Source organism: Salmo salar, chromosome 15, assembly GCF_965601325.2.
Source record: "Salmo salar chromosome 15, fSalSal1, whole genome shotgun sequence".
Taxonomy (NCBI): Eukaryota; Metazoa; Chordata; class Actinopteri; order Salmoniformes; family Salmonidae; genus Salmo; species Salmo salar.
In genome coordinates, this window is record NC_138305.1 from 46,898,454 (window position 1) to 46,916,935 (window position 18,482).

Genomic DNA, 18,482 nt, shown 5'->3' on the forward strand with positions numbered 1-18,482 from the left:
GTGGGGTACTTTTCAAAGAAATTGGCCTCATATCAAAAACAGTACTCGAGAAGGAGACGCTTGCTTTGATACTGACTCTTCAGCATTTCAAGGTTTATGTATTGGTCTCTACACCTCTGGTAACCCTCTCATTTTCCTGCTAAAGACTAGCTCCATGAACCGCTGACTCCTTCGCTGGAACCGACAGTGTGTAGCTCTGGCTCACAATTTATTTTTACTACACGTTTTACCATTTTGGAGATGAAGGGGGACGAGAGATATAGAAACTAATGTGAGTTTTAGGCAACCCAATTTCTTTTTGCATTTGGAAAGTATTCAGAACCCTTGACTTTTTCCACATTTTGTTACGTTACAGCCTTACTCTAAAATTGATTACATAGTTTTTCCCCCTCATCAATCTACACACAATACCCCATAATGACAAAACAAAATAGGTAAAAAAAAATTTTTGCAAATGTATAAATAAACGAAAAACTGAAATATAACATTTATATAAGCATTCTGACCCTTTACTCAGTACTTTGTTGAAGCACCTTTGGCAGAGATTACAGCCTCGAGTCTTCTTGGGTATGACGCTACAAGCTTGGCACACCTGTATTTGGGGAGTTTCTCCCATTCTTCTCTGCAGATCCTCTCAAGCTCTGTCAAATAGGATATTGAGCGTTGCTGCACAGCTATTTTCAGTTCCCTCCAGAGATGTTTGATCGTGTTCAAGTCCGGGCTCTGGCTGGGTCACTCAAGAACATTCAGAGATTTATCCTGAAGCCACTCCTGTGTTGTCTTGGCAGTGTGCTTTGGGTCATTGTCCTGTTGGAAGTTGAACATTCACCCCAGTCTGAGGTCCTGAGCACTCTGGAGCAGGTTTTATCAAGGATCTCTCTGTACTTTGCTCCGTTCATCTTTCCCTCCATCCTGACTAGTCTCCCAGTCCCTGCCACTGAAAAACATCCCCACAGCATGAGGCTGCCACCATGATGCTTCACCTTAGGGATGGTGCCAGGTTTCCTCCAGATGTGAAGCTTGGCATTCAGGCCAAAGAGTTCAAACTTGGTTTCATCAGACCAGAGAATCTTGTTTCTAATAGTCTGAGAGTCCTTTAAGTGCATTCTGGCAAACTCCAAGCGGGCTGTAATGTGCCTTTTCCTGTGGAGTTGCTTCCGTCTGGTCACTCTACCATAAAGGCCTGATTGGTTGAGCGCTGAACCTTCTGGAAGGTTCTCCCATCTCCACAGAAGAACTCTGGAGCTCTGTCAGAGTGACCATCGGGGTCTTGGCCACATCACTGACCAAGACCCTTCACCCCCTATTGCTCAGTTTGGCTGGGCAGCCAGCTCTAGGAAGAGTCTTGGTGGTTCCAAACTTTTTCCATTTAACCTGTTAGGGCTAGGGGGCAGTATTGACACGACTGGATAAAAAACATACCCGATTTAATCTGGTTACCACTCCTACCCAGTAACTAGAATATGCATATACTTATTACATATGGATAGAAAACACCCTAAAGTTTCTAAAACTGTTTGAATTGTGTCTGTGAGTATAACAGAACTCAAATGGCAGGTCAAAACCTGAGAGATTCCTTTACAGGAAGTAGCCTGTCTGACCATTTCTTGAACTTCTTTTCCATCTCTATCTTTTACTAAGGATCTCTGCTCTAACGTGACACTTCCCACGTCTTCCATAGGCTCTCAGAGCCCGGGAAAAAACAGAATGTCGTCATTCCAGCCCCAGGCTGAAACACATTATCGCCTTTCTCAAGTGGCCGATCAAGGGACTCTGGGCTTATGCGCGTGACCCGACCGCCCCCGCCTTTGTGATTTTTTCCTCTGTTTGCCGAAAAGGAGATTCCCTGTCGGAATATTATCGCTTTTCTACGAGAAAAATGGCGTAAAAATTGATTTTAAACAGCGGTTGACATGCTTCGAAGTACGGTAATGGAATATTTAGAATTTTATTGTCACGAATTGCGCCATGCGCGCGACACTTCTTTACCATTTCGGATAGTGTCTGGAACGCACGAACAAAACGCCGCTATTCGGATATAACGATGGATTATTTTGGACCAAACCAACATTTGTTATTGAAGTAGCAGTCCTGGGAGTGCATTCTGATGAAGACAACAAAAGGTAATCAAACTTTTATAATAGTAAATATGATTATGGTGAGTGCTAAACTTGCCGGGTGTCTAAATAGCGAGCCCGTGATGCCTGGGCTATGTACTTAGAATATTGCAAAATGTGCTTTCACCAAAAAGCTATTTTAAAATCGGACATATCGAGTGCATAGAGGAGGTCTGTATCTATAATTCTTAATATAATTGTTATGCTTTTTGTGAACGTTTATCGTGAGTAATTTAGTAAAATGTTAGCGAATTCCCCATAAGTTTGCGGGGGGTATGCTAGTTCTGAACGTCACATGCTAATGTAAAAAGCTGGTTTTTGATATAAATATGAACTTGATTGAACAAAACATGCATGTATTGTATAACATAATGTCCTAGGGTTGTCATCTGATGAAGATCATCAAAGGTGAGTGCTGCATTTAGCTGTCTTCTGGGTTTTGGTGACATTATATGCTGGCTTGAAAAATGGGTGTCTGATTATTTCTGGCTTGGTACTCTGCTGACATAATCTAATGTTTTGCTTTCGTTGTAAAGCCTTTTTGAAATCGGACAGTGTGGTTAGATTAACGAGAGTCTTGTCTTTAAATAGCTGTAAAATAGTCATATGTTTGAGAAATTGAAGTAATAGGATTTTTAAGGTTTTTAAAATCGCGCCACAGGCTTAAAGTGGCTGTTACGTAGGTGGGACGAATTCGTCCCGCCTAGCCCAGAGAATGATAGAGGCCACTGTGTTCTTGGCGACCTTCAATGCAACAGACATCCTGTTTCTTCGACCTCATGGCTTGGTTTTTGCTCTGACATGCGTTGTCAACTGTGGGACCTTTTATAGACAGGTGTGTGCCTTTCCAAATCATGTCCAATCAATTGAATTTACCACAGGTGGACTCCAATCAAGTTGTAGAAACATCTCAAGGATGATTAATGGAAACAGGATGCACCTGAGCTCAATTTCGAGTCTCATAACAAATGGTCTGAATACTTATATAAATAAGGTATTTCTGTTTTTTATTTTTAATAAACTTGCTTTAATAAAATAAACTTTCTAAAAGCCTGTTTTAGCTTAGTCATTATGGTGTATTGTGTGTAGATTGATGTAGAATGTTTGCAAGTTTATTAAAAATAAAAAACAGAAATACATTTCTAATTTGTCATAGTTTGCAGGCCATTTGCTGTTAGACTCGAAATTGAGCTCAGGTGCATCCTGTTTCTATTGATCATCCTTGAGATGTTTCTACAACTTGATTGGAGTCCACCTGTGGTAAATTCAATTCAAGCTGTAACGTAACAAAATGTGGAAAGAGTCAAGGGGTGTGAATACTGTTCTGGAGCCTTTTGGTCTCAGACATGGCACTCTGGTAGCAGAGAGAACAGTCTATGACATGGGTGGCTGGAGTTTTTTACATTTTTTCGGCCTTCCCCTGACACAGCCTGGTAAAGAGGTCCTGGATGGCAGGGAGTTTGGCCCCAGTGAAGTTTGGCCCCATGTGCATTACCCTCTGTAGCACCTTGTGGTCTGATGCCGAGCAGTTGCCATGCCAAGCGGTGATGCAGCCAGTCAAGATGCTTTCAATGGTGCAGCTATAGAACTTTTTGAGGATCTGAGGGCCCATCCCAAATAGTTTCAGCCTCCTGAGGGGGAAGAGGCATTGTCCTGCCCTCTTCACGACTTGGTGTGTTTGGACCATGATAGGTCCTTAGTGATGTGGACACTGAGAAACTTGTAGCTCTCGACCCGCTCCACAACAGCCTAATCGATGTGAATGGGGTGTGTTCGGCCCTCTGTCTCCTGTAGTCCACAATAAGCTCCTTTTTCTTGCACAAGTTGAGAGAAAGGTTGTTGTGTTGGCAGCACACTGCCAGGTCTCTGACCTTCTCCCTATAGGCTATCTCAACGTCGTCGGTGATCAGGCCTACCATCGTGTCTTCGCCAAACTTAATGATGGAGTTGGAGTTGTACATGGCCATGCAGTCGTGGGTGAACAGGGAGTACAGGAGGGGACTGAGAACGCACCCCCTGATGGGCCCCAGTGTTGTTGCCTACCCTCACCACCTGGGAGGGGCCTGTCAGGAAGTCAAGGATCCAGTTGCAGAGGAAGGCGTTCAGTCCCAGGGTCCTTAGTTTAGTGATGAGCTTGGAGGGCACTATGGAGTTCAATGCTGAGCTGTAGTCAATGAACAGCAGAGTGATCATATAGTCCTCTGGAACAGCTAGTGCTCTCACGCATGGTTCAGTGTTGCTTGCCTCGAAGAGAGCATAGAAGGCATTTAGCTCGTCATGTAGGCTCACTTCACTGAGCAGCTCTTGGCCGGGTTTCCCTTTCTAATTCGTGATAGTTTGCAAGCACTGACACATTCGAGCATCAGAGCCGATGTAGTACGATTCGGTCTTAGGTCTGTATTAATACGTTGCCTGTTTGATGGTTCGTCACTGGGCGTATTAGGATTTCTGATAAGCGTCCGGATTAGTGTCCCACTCCTTGAAAGCGGAAGTTCAAGCCTTTAGCTCACTGGGGAAGGAGTGCATTTCAAGTTTGATTTGATTTAGTCCTATTCTTTAAATTAGATTTTTGGTTGAGATGGAGACACGAATCTAACATATCAATTATTAATTTGTAGACAAATTGGAATTCAAGCCAGACTAAGTCAGTGGCACAGATAGAACTATCAAAGCAGAAGATAAATATCCTTCAAATGTTGATATTTGGTTGTCGACAAGTTAACAAATGATATGTTGGATTAACGTCTCCAACTCAACCAAAATAAAAGTTAAAGAATTGGAATAAGCCAGTGGCTCAGAAGAAGTACATACAGTGTACATCACCTTTAAATGTAGATATTTTGTTGCGATGTCAACCAAAAACAATTCAATATTACTTTTGTAATACAGTATAGCTTAAAGTTAAGACAATCTTACAAACAAATGTAAAATTCAACTTTAAAATCAGCAGCATATCTATGGCCACATTTTGAGGTTACTGTAACTGTACATTTCTTCTTATATAATCATATAAAGTGCATGTTCAAGATAGCAGGAATAAGTACAGGTCTGTGGAGATCTTCACAATTGCAGTAATAATCTGTGCAGAATATCGAACGACATTGATCTCTTCTACCATATACTGTAGGCTTACGTTTAATGTAATCGCAACTGCAATCCAGGTCATTTGGTTCTACTTTTATATGAAGCACAGTGATAACCCACTGAGCACACTAGTTAAATCAACATTGTTTCCAAGTCATTTCAATGAAATTACGTTGAACCAACATGGAATAGACATTGAATTGACATCTGTGACCAGTGGGAACACAATAATCTGTTGTATAAATAAACAAAACATTTGAACTTTGCTGTTTTAAATGGTTAAAAGCGAAGTGATATACATTTGGGTGAAAACTAAACCAAAAATCAGACATTGTTTTTCCATTAGAATTTGGTGGGCTTTAAGATGGTGGAAAGCATAGCGATAACACATTGGAAATTCAACTAACTTTGGCTGTCTTTTTGAGTGGATGAGTATAGGTTGTATTCTCATTAAGCAACATCTCAACCAAATATTACCTAATTATCCATGTTGAAATGATGTGGTGTGCCCAGTGTGATGTTACTTCCCTGCTGTAGACACGACAATAACTGCACCCACAACAGAACAAAGACCTAGAGCTGACCTCACAATACAACTGACCAAAGTTACCAGTATGTGTAGGATAATATATTTTAGTTCAGAACAAAGTTGCATAAACATGTCACTATCTGTCACAACAGAATTGACACTGGTGACCAGTAGACTAAGCGCTTCTAAAGGCTGGGAAAAAGTAGTATTTGTTTAGTAATGTGTTTCTAATTTAATGTATCACTGTTGCTTATCTCTTGGTAGGCGCTACTATACCTAAAGCCACAACAAAACAGATCACTACAGTTGACCCCACAGAACAATTTACCACAGTTACCAGTAAATACAGTCAAGTACTAGTGAAAATAATTTGTTCGGAACTTCAGTTTTTCACACATTTGTCAAATCTCTGTCTGTCTGTCTGTCTGTCTGTCTGTCTGTCTGTCTGTCTGTCTGTCTGTCTGTCTGTCTCTCTGTCTCTCTCTCTCTCTCTCTCTAATTTAGACTCTACAACACCTGAGGCCAGCACTACAGAACAAATAACTACAGCTGATAACACAACACAACTGACCACAGTTACCAGTAAGTATCATCAAGTTCTGGAGAACAAAATGTGTGTTTCTTCCCTGCTGTAGACTCTACAACATCTGCACCCACAACAGGAGAAAGTACTACAGCTGACCTCACAACACAACTGACCACAGTTACCAGTAAATAAAATCAAGTACTGGTGAAAATACTTTGTTCAGAATATAAGTTCTTCATAAAATTGTCACAATCTCTCTCTTTCTCTCTCTGCTTTAGACTCTACGACACCCGAGTCCAGCACTACAGAACAAAGTACTACAGCTGACCTCACAACACAACTGAACACAGTTACCAGTAAGTGTATGCTATTATATTTTAGTTCAGAACAAAGTTGCATTAACGTGTCACTATCTGTCACAACAGAACTAACACTAATAACCAGTAGACTAAGTGCTTTTAAAGGCTGGTAAAAACAATTCTAAACATAGTATGAGTTTATATTAATCTGTTTCTTCTTCAATCTATCCTTATGTTGCTTATCTCTTGGTAGACTTTACTATACCAGCAGCCACAGCAAAACAGACCACTACAGCTGACCCCACAACACAATTTACCAAAGTTACCTGGAAATACAGTCATTAACTGCTGAAAATAATTTATTCTGAACCTCAGTTCCTCACACATTTGTCACAATTTCTGTTTCTCTCTTGTTAAGACTCTACGACACCTGAGGCCAGCACTACAGAACAAATGACCAAAGTTACCAGTAAGTTTCAAGTTCTGGAGAACAAAACTTGTCTGAAGCAGAGTTCACCACCAAAAGACCTGACACTCAATCACAATGTTTCTTCCCTTCTGTAGACTCTACAACATCTGCACCCACAACAGGAGAAAGTACTACAGCTAACCTCACAACACAACTGACCACAGTTACCAGTATGACAGCTAACATTTTATTTCAGAACAAAATGGCATTTTTATTGTCACTATCTGTCACAACAGAACTGACCACATTGACCAGGCTAAGTGCTTCTGAAGGCTATCAAATAGTACTTTCTGAGGCATTATGAGTTTCTGTTAATCTGCTTCTTTAGTTTACCACTATGTTACTTCTCTCTTGGTAGACTCTACTACACCTGCAACAAAACAGACCACTACAGCTGATCCCACAACACAACCGACCACAGACACTGGTAAGTGTCATCAATTTCTGTATAACAAAACCTGTCTAAAGCGGACTTCACCAAACAGACCTAACAATCTATGTTACTTCTCTGCTGTAGACTCTACTGCACCCACAAATTCATGAACTACTGAATCAACACCAGCATTAAGTACAAAAACAACCCCACCAACTATGATAATATCACCACCAACAACAATTGCAAAACCTGCTGGTGTGTGTAAGAATAGAGGATGTTTCTGAACACTTCTAAATGAATCCTGACCACATTCACCAGTAGTAGGTGAACCATAGTTCACCAAACAGATCTAACAATGTAACAGTCGGTCACTACTGTATATTACCGCTTTGCTGTAGCCTCTGCAACACCTACGCCCAGAACAGAACAGAGAACAACCACCACAGGTAGCACAGGTGTTGTTCTGTCATCCACCTACAGTTTTGTACTATAGCTTTCACCTACTACTATGCCATGTGTCTCTCCCACCAGGAAGTACAGCAACTACTGAACCACCAACAACAACAGCAATACCACCACCAACACCAACAACTGCAAAACCAGCTGGTATGTGTAAGAATAGAAGATGTTTCTGAACACTACTAAATGAATACTGATTATGCCATGATTATGAAAAATCCTGAATCAATCATGAATATTGACAGGTGAGAAGGTTACAGAGGCTACAACAAAACATGTTAACCTCTCAGCATTAGCAATGGCATTTTTGGGGGGTATGATCTTTGTGCCTCTGTTAATTTCTCAGTCATTATTATTCACGATACATAATCATGGTAGCATCCACATTAATGTAAAAGTGTTCAGAGACATCTTCTATTCTTACTTACATTAAAAGTGTCTCCAAAATGACAGAATGCATTATTCACCATTCAGTTCCTATAGGGAAAAATATAATCTGAAACACAAACAAAACATTATGCAAATGCATTCAGTGAGTTTGTAGAGTCACAAGCTTAATTTATTCATTGAGTGCAAGGAATATGGGAACAAATACTACACTTGTGACTACTTTTCTACACTATAAGTACATTTTTCCAAATACTTATGACTTTCTCAAATGGGGGGACTAGATACATAAAGTGCTTTCATTTCTTTATTATTATTATTTTTTTTATTATTTTTCATTTTTATAAAAAAAAGAAATACCCCGTTTTCTCCCCAATTTCATGGTAACCAATTGGTAGTTACAGTCTTGTCTCATCACTGCAACTCCCGTACGGACTCGTGAGAGGCGAAGGTCAAGAGCTGTGCGTCCTCCGAAACACAACCCAACCAAGCCGTACTGCCTCTTGACACAATGCCCACTTAACCCGGAAGCCAGCCGCACCAATGTGTTGGAGGAAACACCGTACACCTGGCGACCGTGTCAGCGTGCACTGTGCCCGGCCAGCCACAGGAGTCGCTAGTGCGCGATGGGACAAGGACATCCCTGCCGGCCAAACCTTCCGCTGCCGGACGACGCTGGGACAATTGTGCGCCGCCCCATGGGTCTCCCGGTCGCGGCTGCCTGTGACAGAGCCTGGACTCGAACCCAAAATCTCTAGTGGCACAGCAAGCACTGCCTTAGACCACTGCGCCACTTAGGAGGCCCTGTGCTTTAATTTCTAAACGGTAAAACAGATATGTATGAAAATACCCTCAAATAAAAGGACACATTCTGTACTGTTGCCTCATATGAAACATTTGATCTCAATTCCAAAAGGCTGGAGTATAAAACCAAATGTAACACTTTATCTTCACCGTCCAAATACATATGGAGGGGAGTGAATAATAGGATATACAGTATAGGTAGCAACAATTCCATTCCATTTAAGCATGTTTGTCATTCTTCTTCTTTTGTTTCAGATATTCTGTTGTTGGCGATGTCCTTCAAAATGAATGTAGATTTCACTAGCGACCTAAATGATAAAAATAGTGACAAATACAAAAAGTACAAAGGCGATATTGAACCAGTTGTAAGTACGACTCAAGTTATTGTTGGCCCAAGTAAATAATCAAATGCATTAAATAACTATTCATACAATTATCTAGCCAGGGTACATTTTCAGTGTAATAATTCTGAATGCTTAGGAAGTACACTATATATACAAAAGTATGTGGACACCCCTTCAAATTAGTGGATTCGTCTATTTCAACCACACCCGTTACTGACAGGTGTATAAAACCAAGCCATGCAATCTCCATAGAAAACATTGGCAGTAGAATGGCCATACTAAAGAGCTCAGTGGCTTTCAACATGGCTGTTATTGTGAAGTGGAAACGTCTAGAAGCAACAACGGCTCAGCCGCGAAGTGGTGGGCCACTCGAGCTCACAGAACGGGACCGCGGTGCTGAAGAGCATTACGCGTAAAAATTGTCTGTCCTTGGTTGCAACCCTCACTACCAAGTTCCAAACTGCACAATAACTGTTCATCGGGAGCTTCATGAAATGGGCTTTCATTGCCGAGCAGCCGCACACAAGCCTAAGATCACCATGCGCAATGCTAAGCATTGGCTGGAGTGGTGTAAAGCTCACCCCCATTGTACTCTGGAGCAGTGGAAATGCGTTCTCTGGAGTGATGGATCACGCTTCACCATCTGGAAGTCCGACAAACTAATCTTGGTTTGGCGGATGCCAGGAGAACACTACCTGCCCAACTGCATAGTTCCAACTGTAAAGTTTGGTGGAGGAGGAATAATGGTCTGGGGCTGTTTTTCATGGTTCAGGCTCCTTAGTTCCACTGAAGGGAAATCTTAACGCTACAGTGTACAATGACATTCTAGATGATTCTGTGCTTCCAACATTGTGGTAACAGTTTGGGGAAGGCCCTTTTCTGTTTCAGCCTGACAATGCCCCCGTGCACAAAGCGAGGTCCATATGGTTTGTTGAGATCGTTGTGGAAGAACTTGACTGGCCTGAACAGAGCCCTGACCTCAACCCCACCGAACACCTTTGGGATGAATTGGAACGCCAACTGCGAGCCAGGCCTAATTGCCCAACATCACCTCACTAATGCTCTTGTGGCTGAAAGGAATCAAGTCCCCACAGCAATGTTCCAACATCTAGTGGAAAGCCTTCCAGAAGAGTGGCTGTTATAGCAGCAAAGGGGGGACCAACTCCATATTAATGCCCATGATTTTGAAATTAGATGTTCGACGAGCAGGTTTCCACATACTTTTGGTCATGTAGTGCATTGGAAATATTGCAACATTTTTTTTTTACATGATTAACGTCATTATCTCACACAGATCTGGGGCCAGTATTGGAAGAACATGCCAGGGTTTATTTCAGCAGTATTGACAAGTTTCAGGTAGGTATCTACTGTTGTTATGGAAGTAAGCTGTTTCCATTCAACATGTATTTATTTCTGAATTCTCTCTTTGGTTCCTGTTAACAGCCGTGGAAGTGTTATAGCCAACTTTGATGTTATGACCACAGCTGCAGACCCCACTGCAATTAGCAACGCTAATGCTGGAATTGCAACATCACTTCCAGCTGTTTATAAAATTGATATTAGCTCTTTCAATATTATTTATAACAGTAAGTCCTTAACTTTCTCAAATCACATTATTGCAAATTCTTATGACCAAAAAAAAAGATGCTTTAAATATCGGTCTAAAAAAACAGTTGACCACGAATGTCTTAATCTATTCCAAGGTAACACAGTATTAAGTTATAAACCAACTACCATTTACTCTGGTGGCACCATGACTCTGGAGTGTGGACCTCCTCCTGATACTGTAAAGATGGGCACTATTAAAAATGTTGAGTGGAAACGAAACGGAAGAGTTTTAACATCGACTGGAAGGTTCACCATCAATACAGAAGATTTTGCATCACAAAAGACAAAACTTGCTATCAAAAATGTAATTGCTGAGGATGAAGGTAAGTCGAAAAGTGCATATTTTACGCTTATTTTTTTTATACAATTAAACTACCCTGGCAGGAAAGCAGGAGACTATAATCTAAATATATTATGTAATGACAGTTTTATTACCTTTTTTTAATCACTGTTACATTTTGGTTTCTATAACATTGAAATCTCTAAACCCAGAGCATACCCACCCAAAGTTACAGAAGACAAAGAATGCTCATTTTTTTCTGTCCAGATATTGTTTCTTGACTCAACAATGTCAATATTGTTTTATCCCAGGGAAATACGAATGCACTCTGAAGAGTGACAAAATCTATTTCTACCAAACGGGTCAAATTGATATCAAAGATGCTCCCATTATTCAAACGAAGACAGAAATGAATACCAAATGTGAGGAGGGAAAAAGTCAGCCATTGGAGTGTTGTGTGCAGACTCCCTATAAACTAATGTGGAAAGAAGGGGATGTGGAATTAATCACAAGTAAGTGTTAGTTGATAATCAGACTTCCTTTTCAATATGACAAGATACCAAATAAATGAATGCATAAACCATGTTGTCTACATCATAACAATCTGACATTTTTTTACATTTATTATTTATAGATGAGACTCCTGACAATTGCATTAAATTTAACTATCAAATTAAAAACTGTAACAGACCATCCATTGTCACATTAACGTGCCAAGTGAAAGACCCAACAGGATATGAAAAGACTACAAAATTGACTATTTTCGTAGGAGGTAAGTACAGTATTTGCTGTCTTTGAATACAGTATTTGCTGTTTCAAATTTCTGAATAAAATATGTTTTCTAGCTATGATTTGCAAAGACGATCCGGTATATGGTAGTGGCCAAGTGAAAGACACATCAGTGGCACCATGTGCTAAAGGTGAGGATGGAGAAAAGACAGCGATATGTGGAAGCGATGGAACATGGAAAGTTCAGAGTAACACTTGTGTCTTGACTGCAATCAATGCGCTACTGGCCTCATCTCAGGTAATACTTTTTAATAACACCTACCATGATTGGTAAACCCTAGCAATCGTTGTCTTAACTGTATTTATAATTTGGAGCATGATATTCTGTTGTTGTTATCCATTTGAAGGAAAACTAATTTGTATGACTTGATACTTTTGTAAGCAATTATGATATTTATTTATTTATTTTCAAACTTGATCCACAGTATCATGTTTCTCTTAGATGTCCTAAATGTAAGTGTATGACATACAGTATATTTTCTAAGTATAATCATATCTTCCTCTGCAGGAATTGGAAGAGGCAACAGTTGGTGATTTCTTAACAAAACTTAGTAATACCTCTGGTAATCTAAAAGAGAAAATCGTTAGTTCAATTGCAACTATTTCGACCATTGTTGATATTCTGAGAATTGTTGCAAGTGTTTCAAAGAATATCAGCCAGTCTGCGATAAAGGTATGTTGAAAACAAACAAAACAAGCACAGATAAACTGTAGAGATCAGTGCAAGAGAAACAAAAATATACAGTATATCAGCTCACTTGGTTTTAGTATACTTTGAATGCATGAAGTTTGGAAAATAAGTTGATGCTTTAAATAAACTAAAACTAATGAAATACACTTAAGTTTATTGATAGTGGTGAGATAAGCATGAGTGCATGTTTTGCTTAAATTTTTATTTTTTTTAAGTATTAACATTAAGTTTGGACCTAACTCAGATTTCTCATTGACTCCCCAGAACATTCTAGAAACAGTGAATGTCCTAGTTTCTGATGAAGCAAAAGCATCCTGGACCACTCTCAATGCCAACCAAAGTAGAAACACCAGCTCTAGTTTACTGGGCTCCATGGAATTTTTTGCAGGTTCTCTCCCAACGAAGTCCTTTAACGTGACAACACAGCTAATTCAGTTAAATCAAAACACAATTAACAACTCATTCAGCACCGACTTAAATTCAAGTGTGTTAATAGAGATTCCAGAGACTAATTCCAATCACCTCACCATCACCACTCTAACGTTCTCCTCCCTCATTAATGTGTTACCTGTCAGGAATGGCAGCATTCAAAGTCTCAATGACATCATCAATGGACGTGTAGTGCTGGTAAAGGTGAATGGAACGACTGAAAATGTCTTATTGAACTTCGATAAGGTGAACAAGTCGCTCACACTCAATCCTCAGTGTGTTTTCTGGAACTTCAGCCTTTTTAACAGCTTTGGAGGATGGGATAACGCAGGATGTAATGTGAAGTCTAAGGAGAATGGCAGGGTCACCTGTCACTGTAACCATCTGACCTCCTTCTCCATTTTGATGTCAACTTCCATTCCAAAAGAGATTCAAGATGCTTTGGATATAATCACTTATGTTGGAGTTGGCATATCGATGGGTAGTTTAGTCATTTGTCTCATCATTGAGGCTTGTGTATGGAAGGCCATGACCAGAAACAACACCTCTTACATGCGCCATGTCTCCATTGTGAACATTGCTGTGTCTCTCCTGATTGCCGACATTTGGTTTATTATTGGTGCATCAATATCAAAAAATTCCCTTGAAAATCCAGGCGAGGACACCACAACACCTATACCGTCATGTACTGCAGCAACGTTTTTCATTCACTTTTTCTACCTTGCTCTGTTCTTTTGGATGCTGATCTCAGGCCTTCTCCTTTTCTACCGGACCGTCTTGGTTTTCTCCCATATGTCAAAATCAACTATGCTGGCTATTGGCTTCTCAGTAGGCTATGGGGCACCTCTTATCATTGCTGTTGTTACTGTGGCAGCAACAGCTCCAAGTGGTGGATACATCAAGGAAAACCAGGCATGTTGGCTCAAGTGGGACAAGACAATGGCTCTCCTTGCTTTTGTGATCCCTGCCCTGACCATAGTGGTCATCAACTTTTTGATCCTGATTGTGGTTCTGTACAAAATGCTGAGGAGAGGCGTGGGGGATGCTTCCCAGCCAGATGAGAGAAATGCTGTTGTGGTCATTGCCAGGTGTCTGGCTATTCTGACTCCATTCTTTGGCCTTGCCTGGGGACTGGGAGTAGGAACCATGGTTGATCCAACAAATAAGGGAATCCATATTGTATTTGCCCTCTTCAATTCACTGCAGGTAACTGAATACATTGGTGCATTATTTTCCATTATAGTGCCATACACTGAAATCATTATTTAATTTTATTTTCCAACTGAAAGCTGCAAGTAATGAGTTCTGATGTAAAATGTCAACATGTTTACAACTACATTTGTTTTCATGATGTCGAACAACATTTGCAACATTGTATTATGTACATTAATCTTTAATCTTTCTTAAAAAGGGTTTCTTTGTTTTGGTGTTTGGAACACTTTTAGACGGCAAGGTATGTGTTTGAAAAGTCCTACATTTTTTGTTTATACCCTCTTTGTATGCAAGAGTGTTGTGCTTTTTTATTAAATGGTCCTGTGCTTTCAGATCCGGTCAGCTATAGCAGGAACGTTCTCTTCCATCCTCCCAGGCTCTGACCGTACGAGGGTAAGTACATCTCTTCACACTGTTTCTTCTATATTTACCTCAAATGTTTCATATTAATTACATGTGTATTATGTGCACTGATGATCCTTGTATTTAGACATGTTTTGCAATTTCAGAATTCTGAAGTTAAACCATGAGTTTAAAGGGTTGCTTTTGGCCTTCCTCATAGGCTCGATTCTCTCTGATAAGACTTACTACTGTATCAACGAATATTGATTGCCCAATGAGTGTATATCATTTTTTTCCATTCCAGAGTACCAGTGGTGGCGCGGCAACATCATCAACCAGTGCATTAAACTTCATCCGAAGAAGGATAAGGAGGAGTAAGCTCAACATTTTTTATGAATTTTGAAATTATCACAGTTCTTTAAATATTTGTTTTGTTAAATAATCACTCTGCCTTGCTTTATATAACAAACAAACTGTTTGACTTCTCTTGCTTTGACAGATGTCTACAATGTTTCAGAAGCTGCAAATTCTTCCAACAGCACTGATGCTATAGAGTCTTTCATTAACACCTAAAAGTACCCAATTGTCATACTTGAGTAAAAGTATAGATAAATGAATATGAAGTTACTCAAGTAAAAGTCACCCAGTAAAATACTATTTGAGTAAAAGTATTTGTTTTTAAATATTCTTAAGTATCAAAAGTAAATGTAATTGATAAAAAATACTTACGTAAGTATCAAAAGTAAAAGTATAAATCATTTAAAATTATTTCTTTTAAGCAAAGCAGATGACACCATTTTTTTGTTTTTAAAATGTATGGATAGCCAGGGGCACACTCCAACACACAGACATCATTTACAAAAGATGTATTTGTGTTTAGTGAGTCCGCCAGATCAGAGGCAGAAGGGATGACAATGTGTTTTCTTGATAAGTGTGTGAGTTGGACCATTTTCATGTCCTGCTAAGCATTCAAAAAGTAACGAGTACTTTTGGGTGTCAGGTAAAATCTATGGAGTAAAAAGTACATTCTTTTGTTTAGGAATGTAGTGAAGTAAAAGTAAATTTGTCAAAATTATAAATAGTAAAGTAAGGTACAGTTACCCCCAAAAACTACTTAAGTAGTACTTTCAAGTATTTGTACTTAAGTACTTTACACCACTAGGTAGTACAAGCATTTTCCTATTTTGTTGCATTACAACCTGTAGTTTAAATAGATTTTTATTTGGATTTCATGCAATGGACATACACAGAATAATCCAAATTGGTGAAGTGAAATGAAAAAAATTACTTGTTTAAAAAAAAAAAAAAAAATATTACACGGAAAAGTGGTGTGTGCATATGTATTCAACCCCTTTGCTATGAAGCCCCCAAATAAGATCTTGTGCAACCAATTACCTTCATAAGTCACATAATTTGTTAAATAAAGTCCACCTGTGTGCAATCTAAGTGTCACATGATCTGTCACATGATCTCAATATATATATACCTGTTCTGAAAGGCCCCAGAGTCTGCAACACCACTAAGCAAGGGCCACCACCAAGCAAGCGGCACCATGAAGACCAAGGAGCTCTCCAAACAGGTCAGGGACAAAGTTGTGGAGAAGTACAGATCAGGGTTGGGTTATAAAAAAATAGCTGAAACTTTTAACATCCCACGGAGAACCATTAAATCCATTATTCAAAAATGGAAAGCATATGGCACAACAACAAACCTGCCAAGAGAGGGCCTCCCACCAAAACTCATGGACCAGGCAAGGAGGGCATTAATCAGAAAGGCAACAAAGAGACCAAAGATAATCCTGAAGGAGCTGCAAAGCTCCTCAGCGGAGATTGGAGTATCTGACCATTGTACCACTTTAAGTCATACACTCCACAGAGCTGGGCTTTAAGGAAGAGTGACCAGAAAAAAGCCATTGCTTGAAGAAAAAATAAGCAAACACGTTTGGTGTTCGCCAAAAAGCATGTGGGAGACTCACCAAACATATGGAACAAGGTACTCTGGTCAGATGAGACTAAAATTGAGCTTTTGGCCATCAAGGAAAACGCTATGTATGGCGCAAACCCAACACCTCTCATCATCCCGAGAGCATCATCCCCACAGTGAAGCATGGTGGTGGCAGCATCATGCTGTGGGGATGTTTTTCACCAGCAGGGATTGGGAAACTGGTCAGAATTGAAGGAATGATGGATGGCGCTAAATACAGGGAAATTCTTGAGGGAAACCTGTTTCAGTCTTCCAGAGATTTGAGACTGGGATGGAGGTTCACCTTCCAGCAGGACAATGACCCTAAGCATACTGCTAAAGCAACACTTGAGTGGTTTAAGGGGAAACATTTAAATGTCTTGGAATGGCCTAGTCAAAGCCCAGACCTCAATCCAATTGAGAATCTGTGGTATGACTTAAAGATCGCTGTACACCAGCAGAACCCATCCAACTTGAAGGAGCTGGAGCAGTTTTGCGTTGAAGAATGGGCAAAAACCCCAGTGGCTAGATGTGCCAAGCTTATAGAGACATACCCCAAGAGACTTGCAGCTGTAATTGCTGCAAAAGGTGGCTCTACAAAGTATTGACTTTGGGGGGGTGAATAGTTATGCACGCTAAAGTGTTCCGTTTTTTTGTCTTATTTCTTGTTTGTTTCACAATAAAAAAAATCTTCAAAGTGGTAGGCATGTTGAGTAAATCAGACGATACAAACCCCCGAAAAATCAATTTTAATCCCAGGTTGTAAGGGCAACAAAATAGGAAAAATGCCAAGGGGTGAATAAGCCACTGTATAAGGTGTCTGAGAGACTTGCTTCTTTTTTGTTGTACATATTTATGAGTCTAGACGCAAATGATAAATACATGTAAATGATGGACCAGCTTGAACCAACTTCTGAACAAGACATAGCACTTTAAATGATGTATGGTATTGAAGTACTTTTTCTTTTTTGCGATTCAGGTTTCCAAATATACAGTAGCAATATTCAAATATAATAGATGACCAGACAATTACAGCAACTTATGAAGGTCAATTAGCTGCATTGGTACAGACAAGTGTTAACTGTATTACAGAGAATTCGCCTTTTTTTAAATACATTTTTACTGGTTTTCCATATTGTTGCCATTACCACTTATATACGTTGTATTAAGGAATGTTATACATCTGCTATTGACTTTTCTTATGTAATGGCATATTTTAAATGTGTATAATTATATATCATGTTGGATACACAAGTAGTAACAAAGAGTTTTGTCTCGTTGCACCTGTCTCACAGACGGTGTTGCTGCAATTCGCAAAAAAATGTATTGGTTCAACCATATACCCAATAAAGATGCCGTGTTTGCCTTATTCACTGTACGATTTCTGCTTTCCTCATGACTTTGTACCACACTGATCAAATCAAATCAAAGTGTATTTGTCACTTGCGCCGAATACAACACCTTACAGTGAAATGCTTACTTACAGGCCCTTACCAACAGTGCAATTTTTCAGTAAAAAAATACATATTAGGTGAACAATAGATAATTAAGGAAATAAAAACAACAGTAAAAAGACTGTGAAAAATAACAGTAGCGAGGCTATATACAGGCACCGGTTAGTCAGGCTAATTGAGGTAGTATGTACATGTAGGTATGGTGAAAGTGACTATGCATATATGATAAACAGAGAGTAGCGTAAAAGAGGGGGTGGTGGGACACAATGCAGATAGTCTGGGTAGCAAAGCGAGGGAGCAACAGTTTGTTGGGCTAAATGA

The 18,482-nt window shown here is 39.8% G+C and overlaps 1 protein-coding gene across 4 annotated transcripts in view; it reads left to right on the forward strand.

The window, feature by feature from the left end:
• The window catches only part of LOC106599432 (uncharacterized), a 38,975-nt gene extending 20,899 nt beyond the window's left edge, over positions 1-18,076 (forward strand). For all 4 annotated transcript variants that reach the window (XM_082961826.1, XM_082961827.1, XM_082961828.1 and 1 more), the window contains 19 exons: positions 6,235-6,312; positions 6,535-6,612; positions 6,974-7,024; positions 7,120-7,194; positions 7,383-7,451; positions 7,932-8,006; positions 9,306-9,415; positions 10,689-10,750; positions 10,838-10,980; positions 11,098-11,325; positions 11,594-11,794; positions 11,917-12,054; positions 12,128-12,309; positions 12,580-12,744; positions 13,027-14,397; positions 14,603-14,644; positions 14,737-14,796; positions 15,050-15,119; positions 15,245-18,076. In XM_082961826.1, the coding sequence (XP_082817952.1) occupies positions 6,235-6,312; positions 6,535-6,612; positions 6,974-7,024; positions 7,120-7,194; positions 7,383-7,451; positions 7,932-8,006; positions 9,306-9,415; positions 10,689-10,750; positions 10,838-10,980; positions 11,098-11,325; positions 11,594-11,794; positions 11,917-12,054; positions 12,128-12,309; positions 12,580-12,744; positions 13,027-14,397; positions 14,603-14,644; positions 14,737-14,796; positions 15,050-15,119; positions 15,245-15,318 (3,272 nt within the window). In that variant the 3' untranslated portion in view covers positions 15,319-18,076. The remainder of the gene's footprint in view (positions 1-6,234; positions 6,313-6,534; positions 6,613-6,973; positions 7,025-7,119; positions 7,195-7,382; positions 7,452-7,931; positions 8,007-9,305; positions 9,416-10,688; positions 10,751-10,837; positions 10,981-11,097; positions 11,326-11,593; positions 11,795-11,916; positions 12,055-12,127; positions 12,310-12,579; positions 12,745-13,026; positions 14,398-14,602; positions 14,645-14,736; positions 14,797-15,049; positions 15,120-15,244) is intronic.
• The last annotated feature ends 406 nt before the right edge of the window (positions 18,077-18,482 follow it).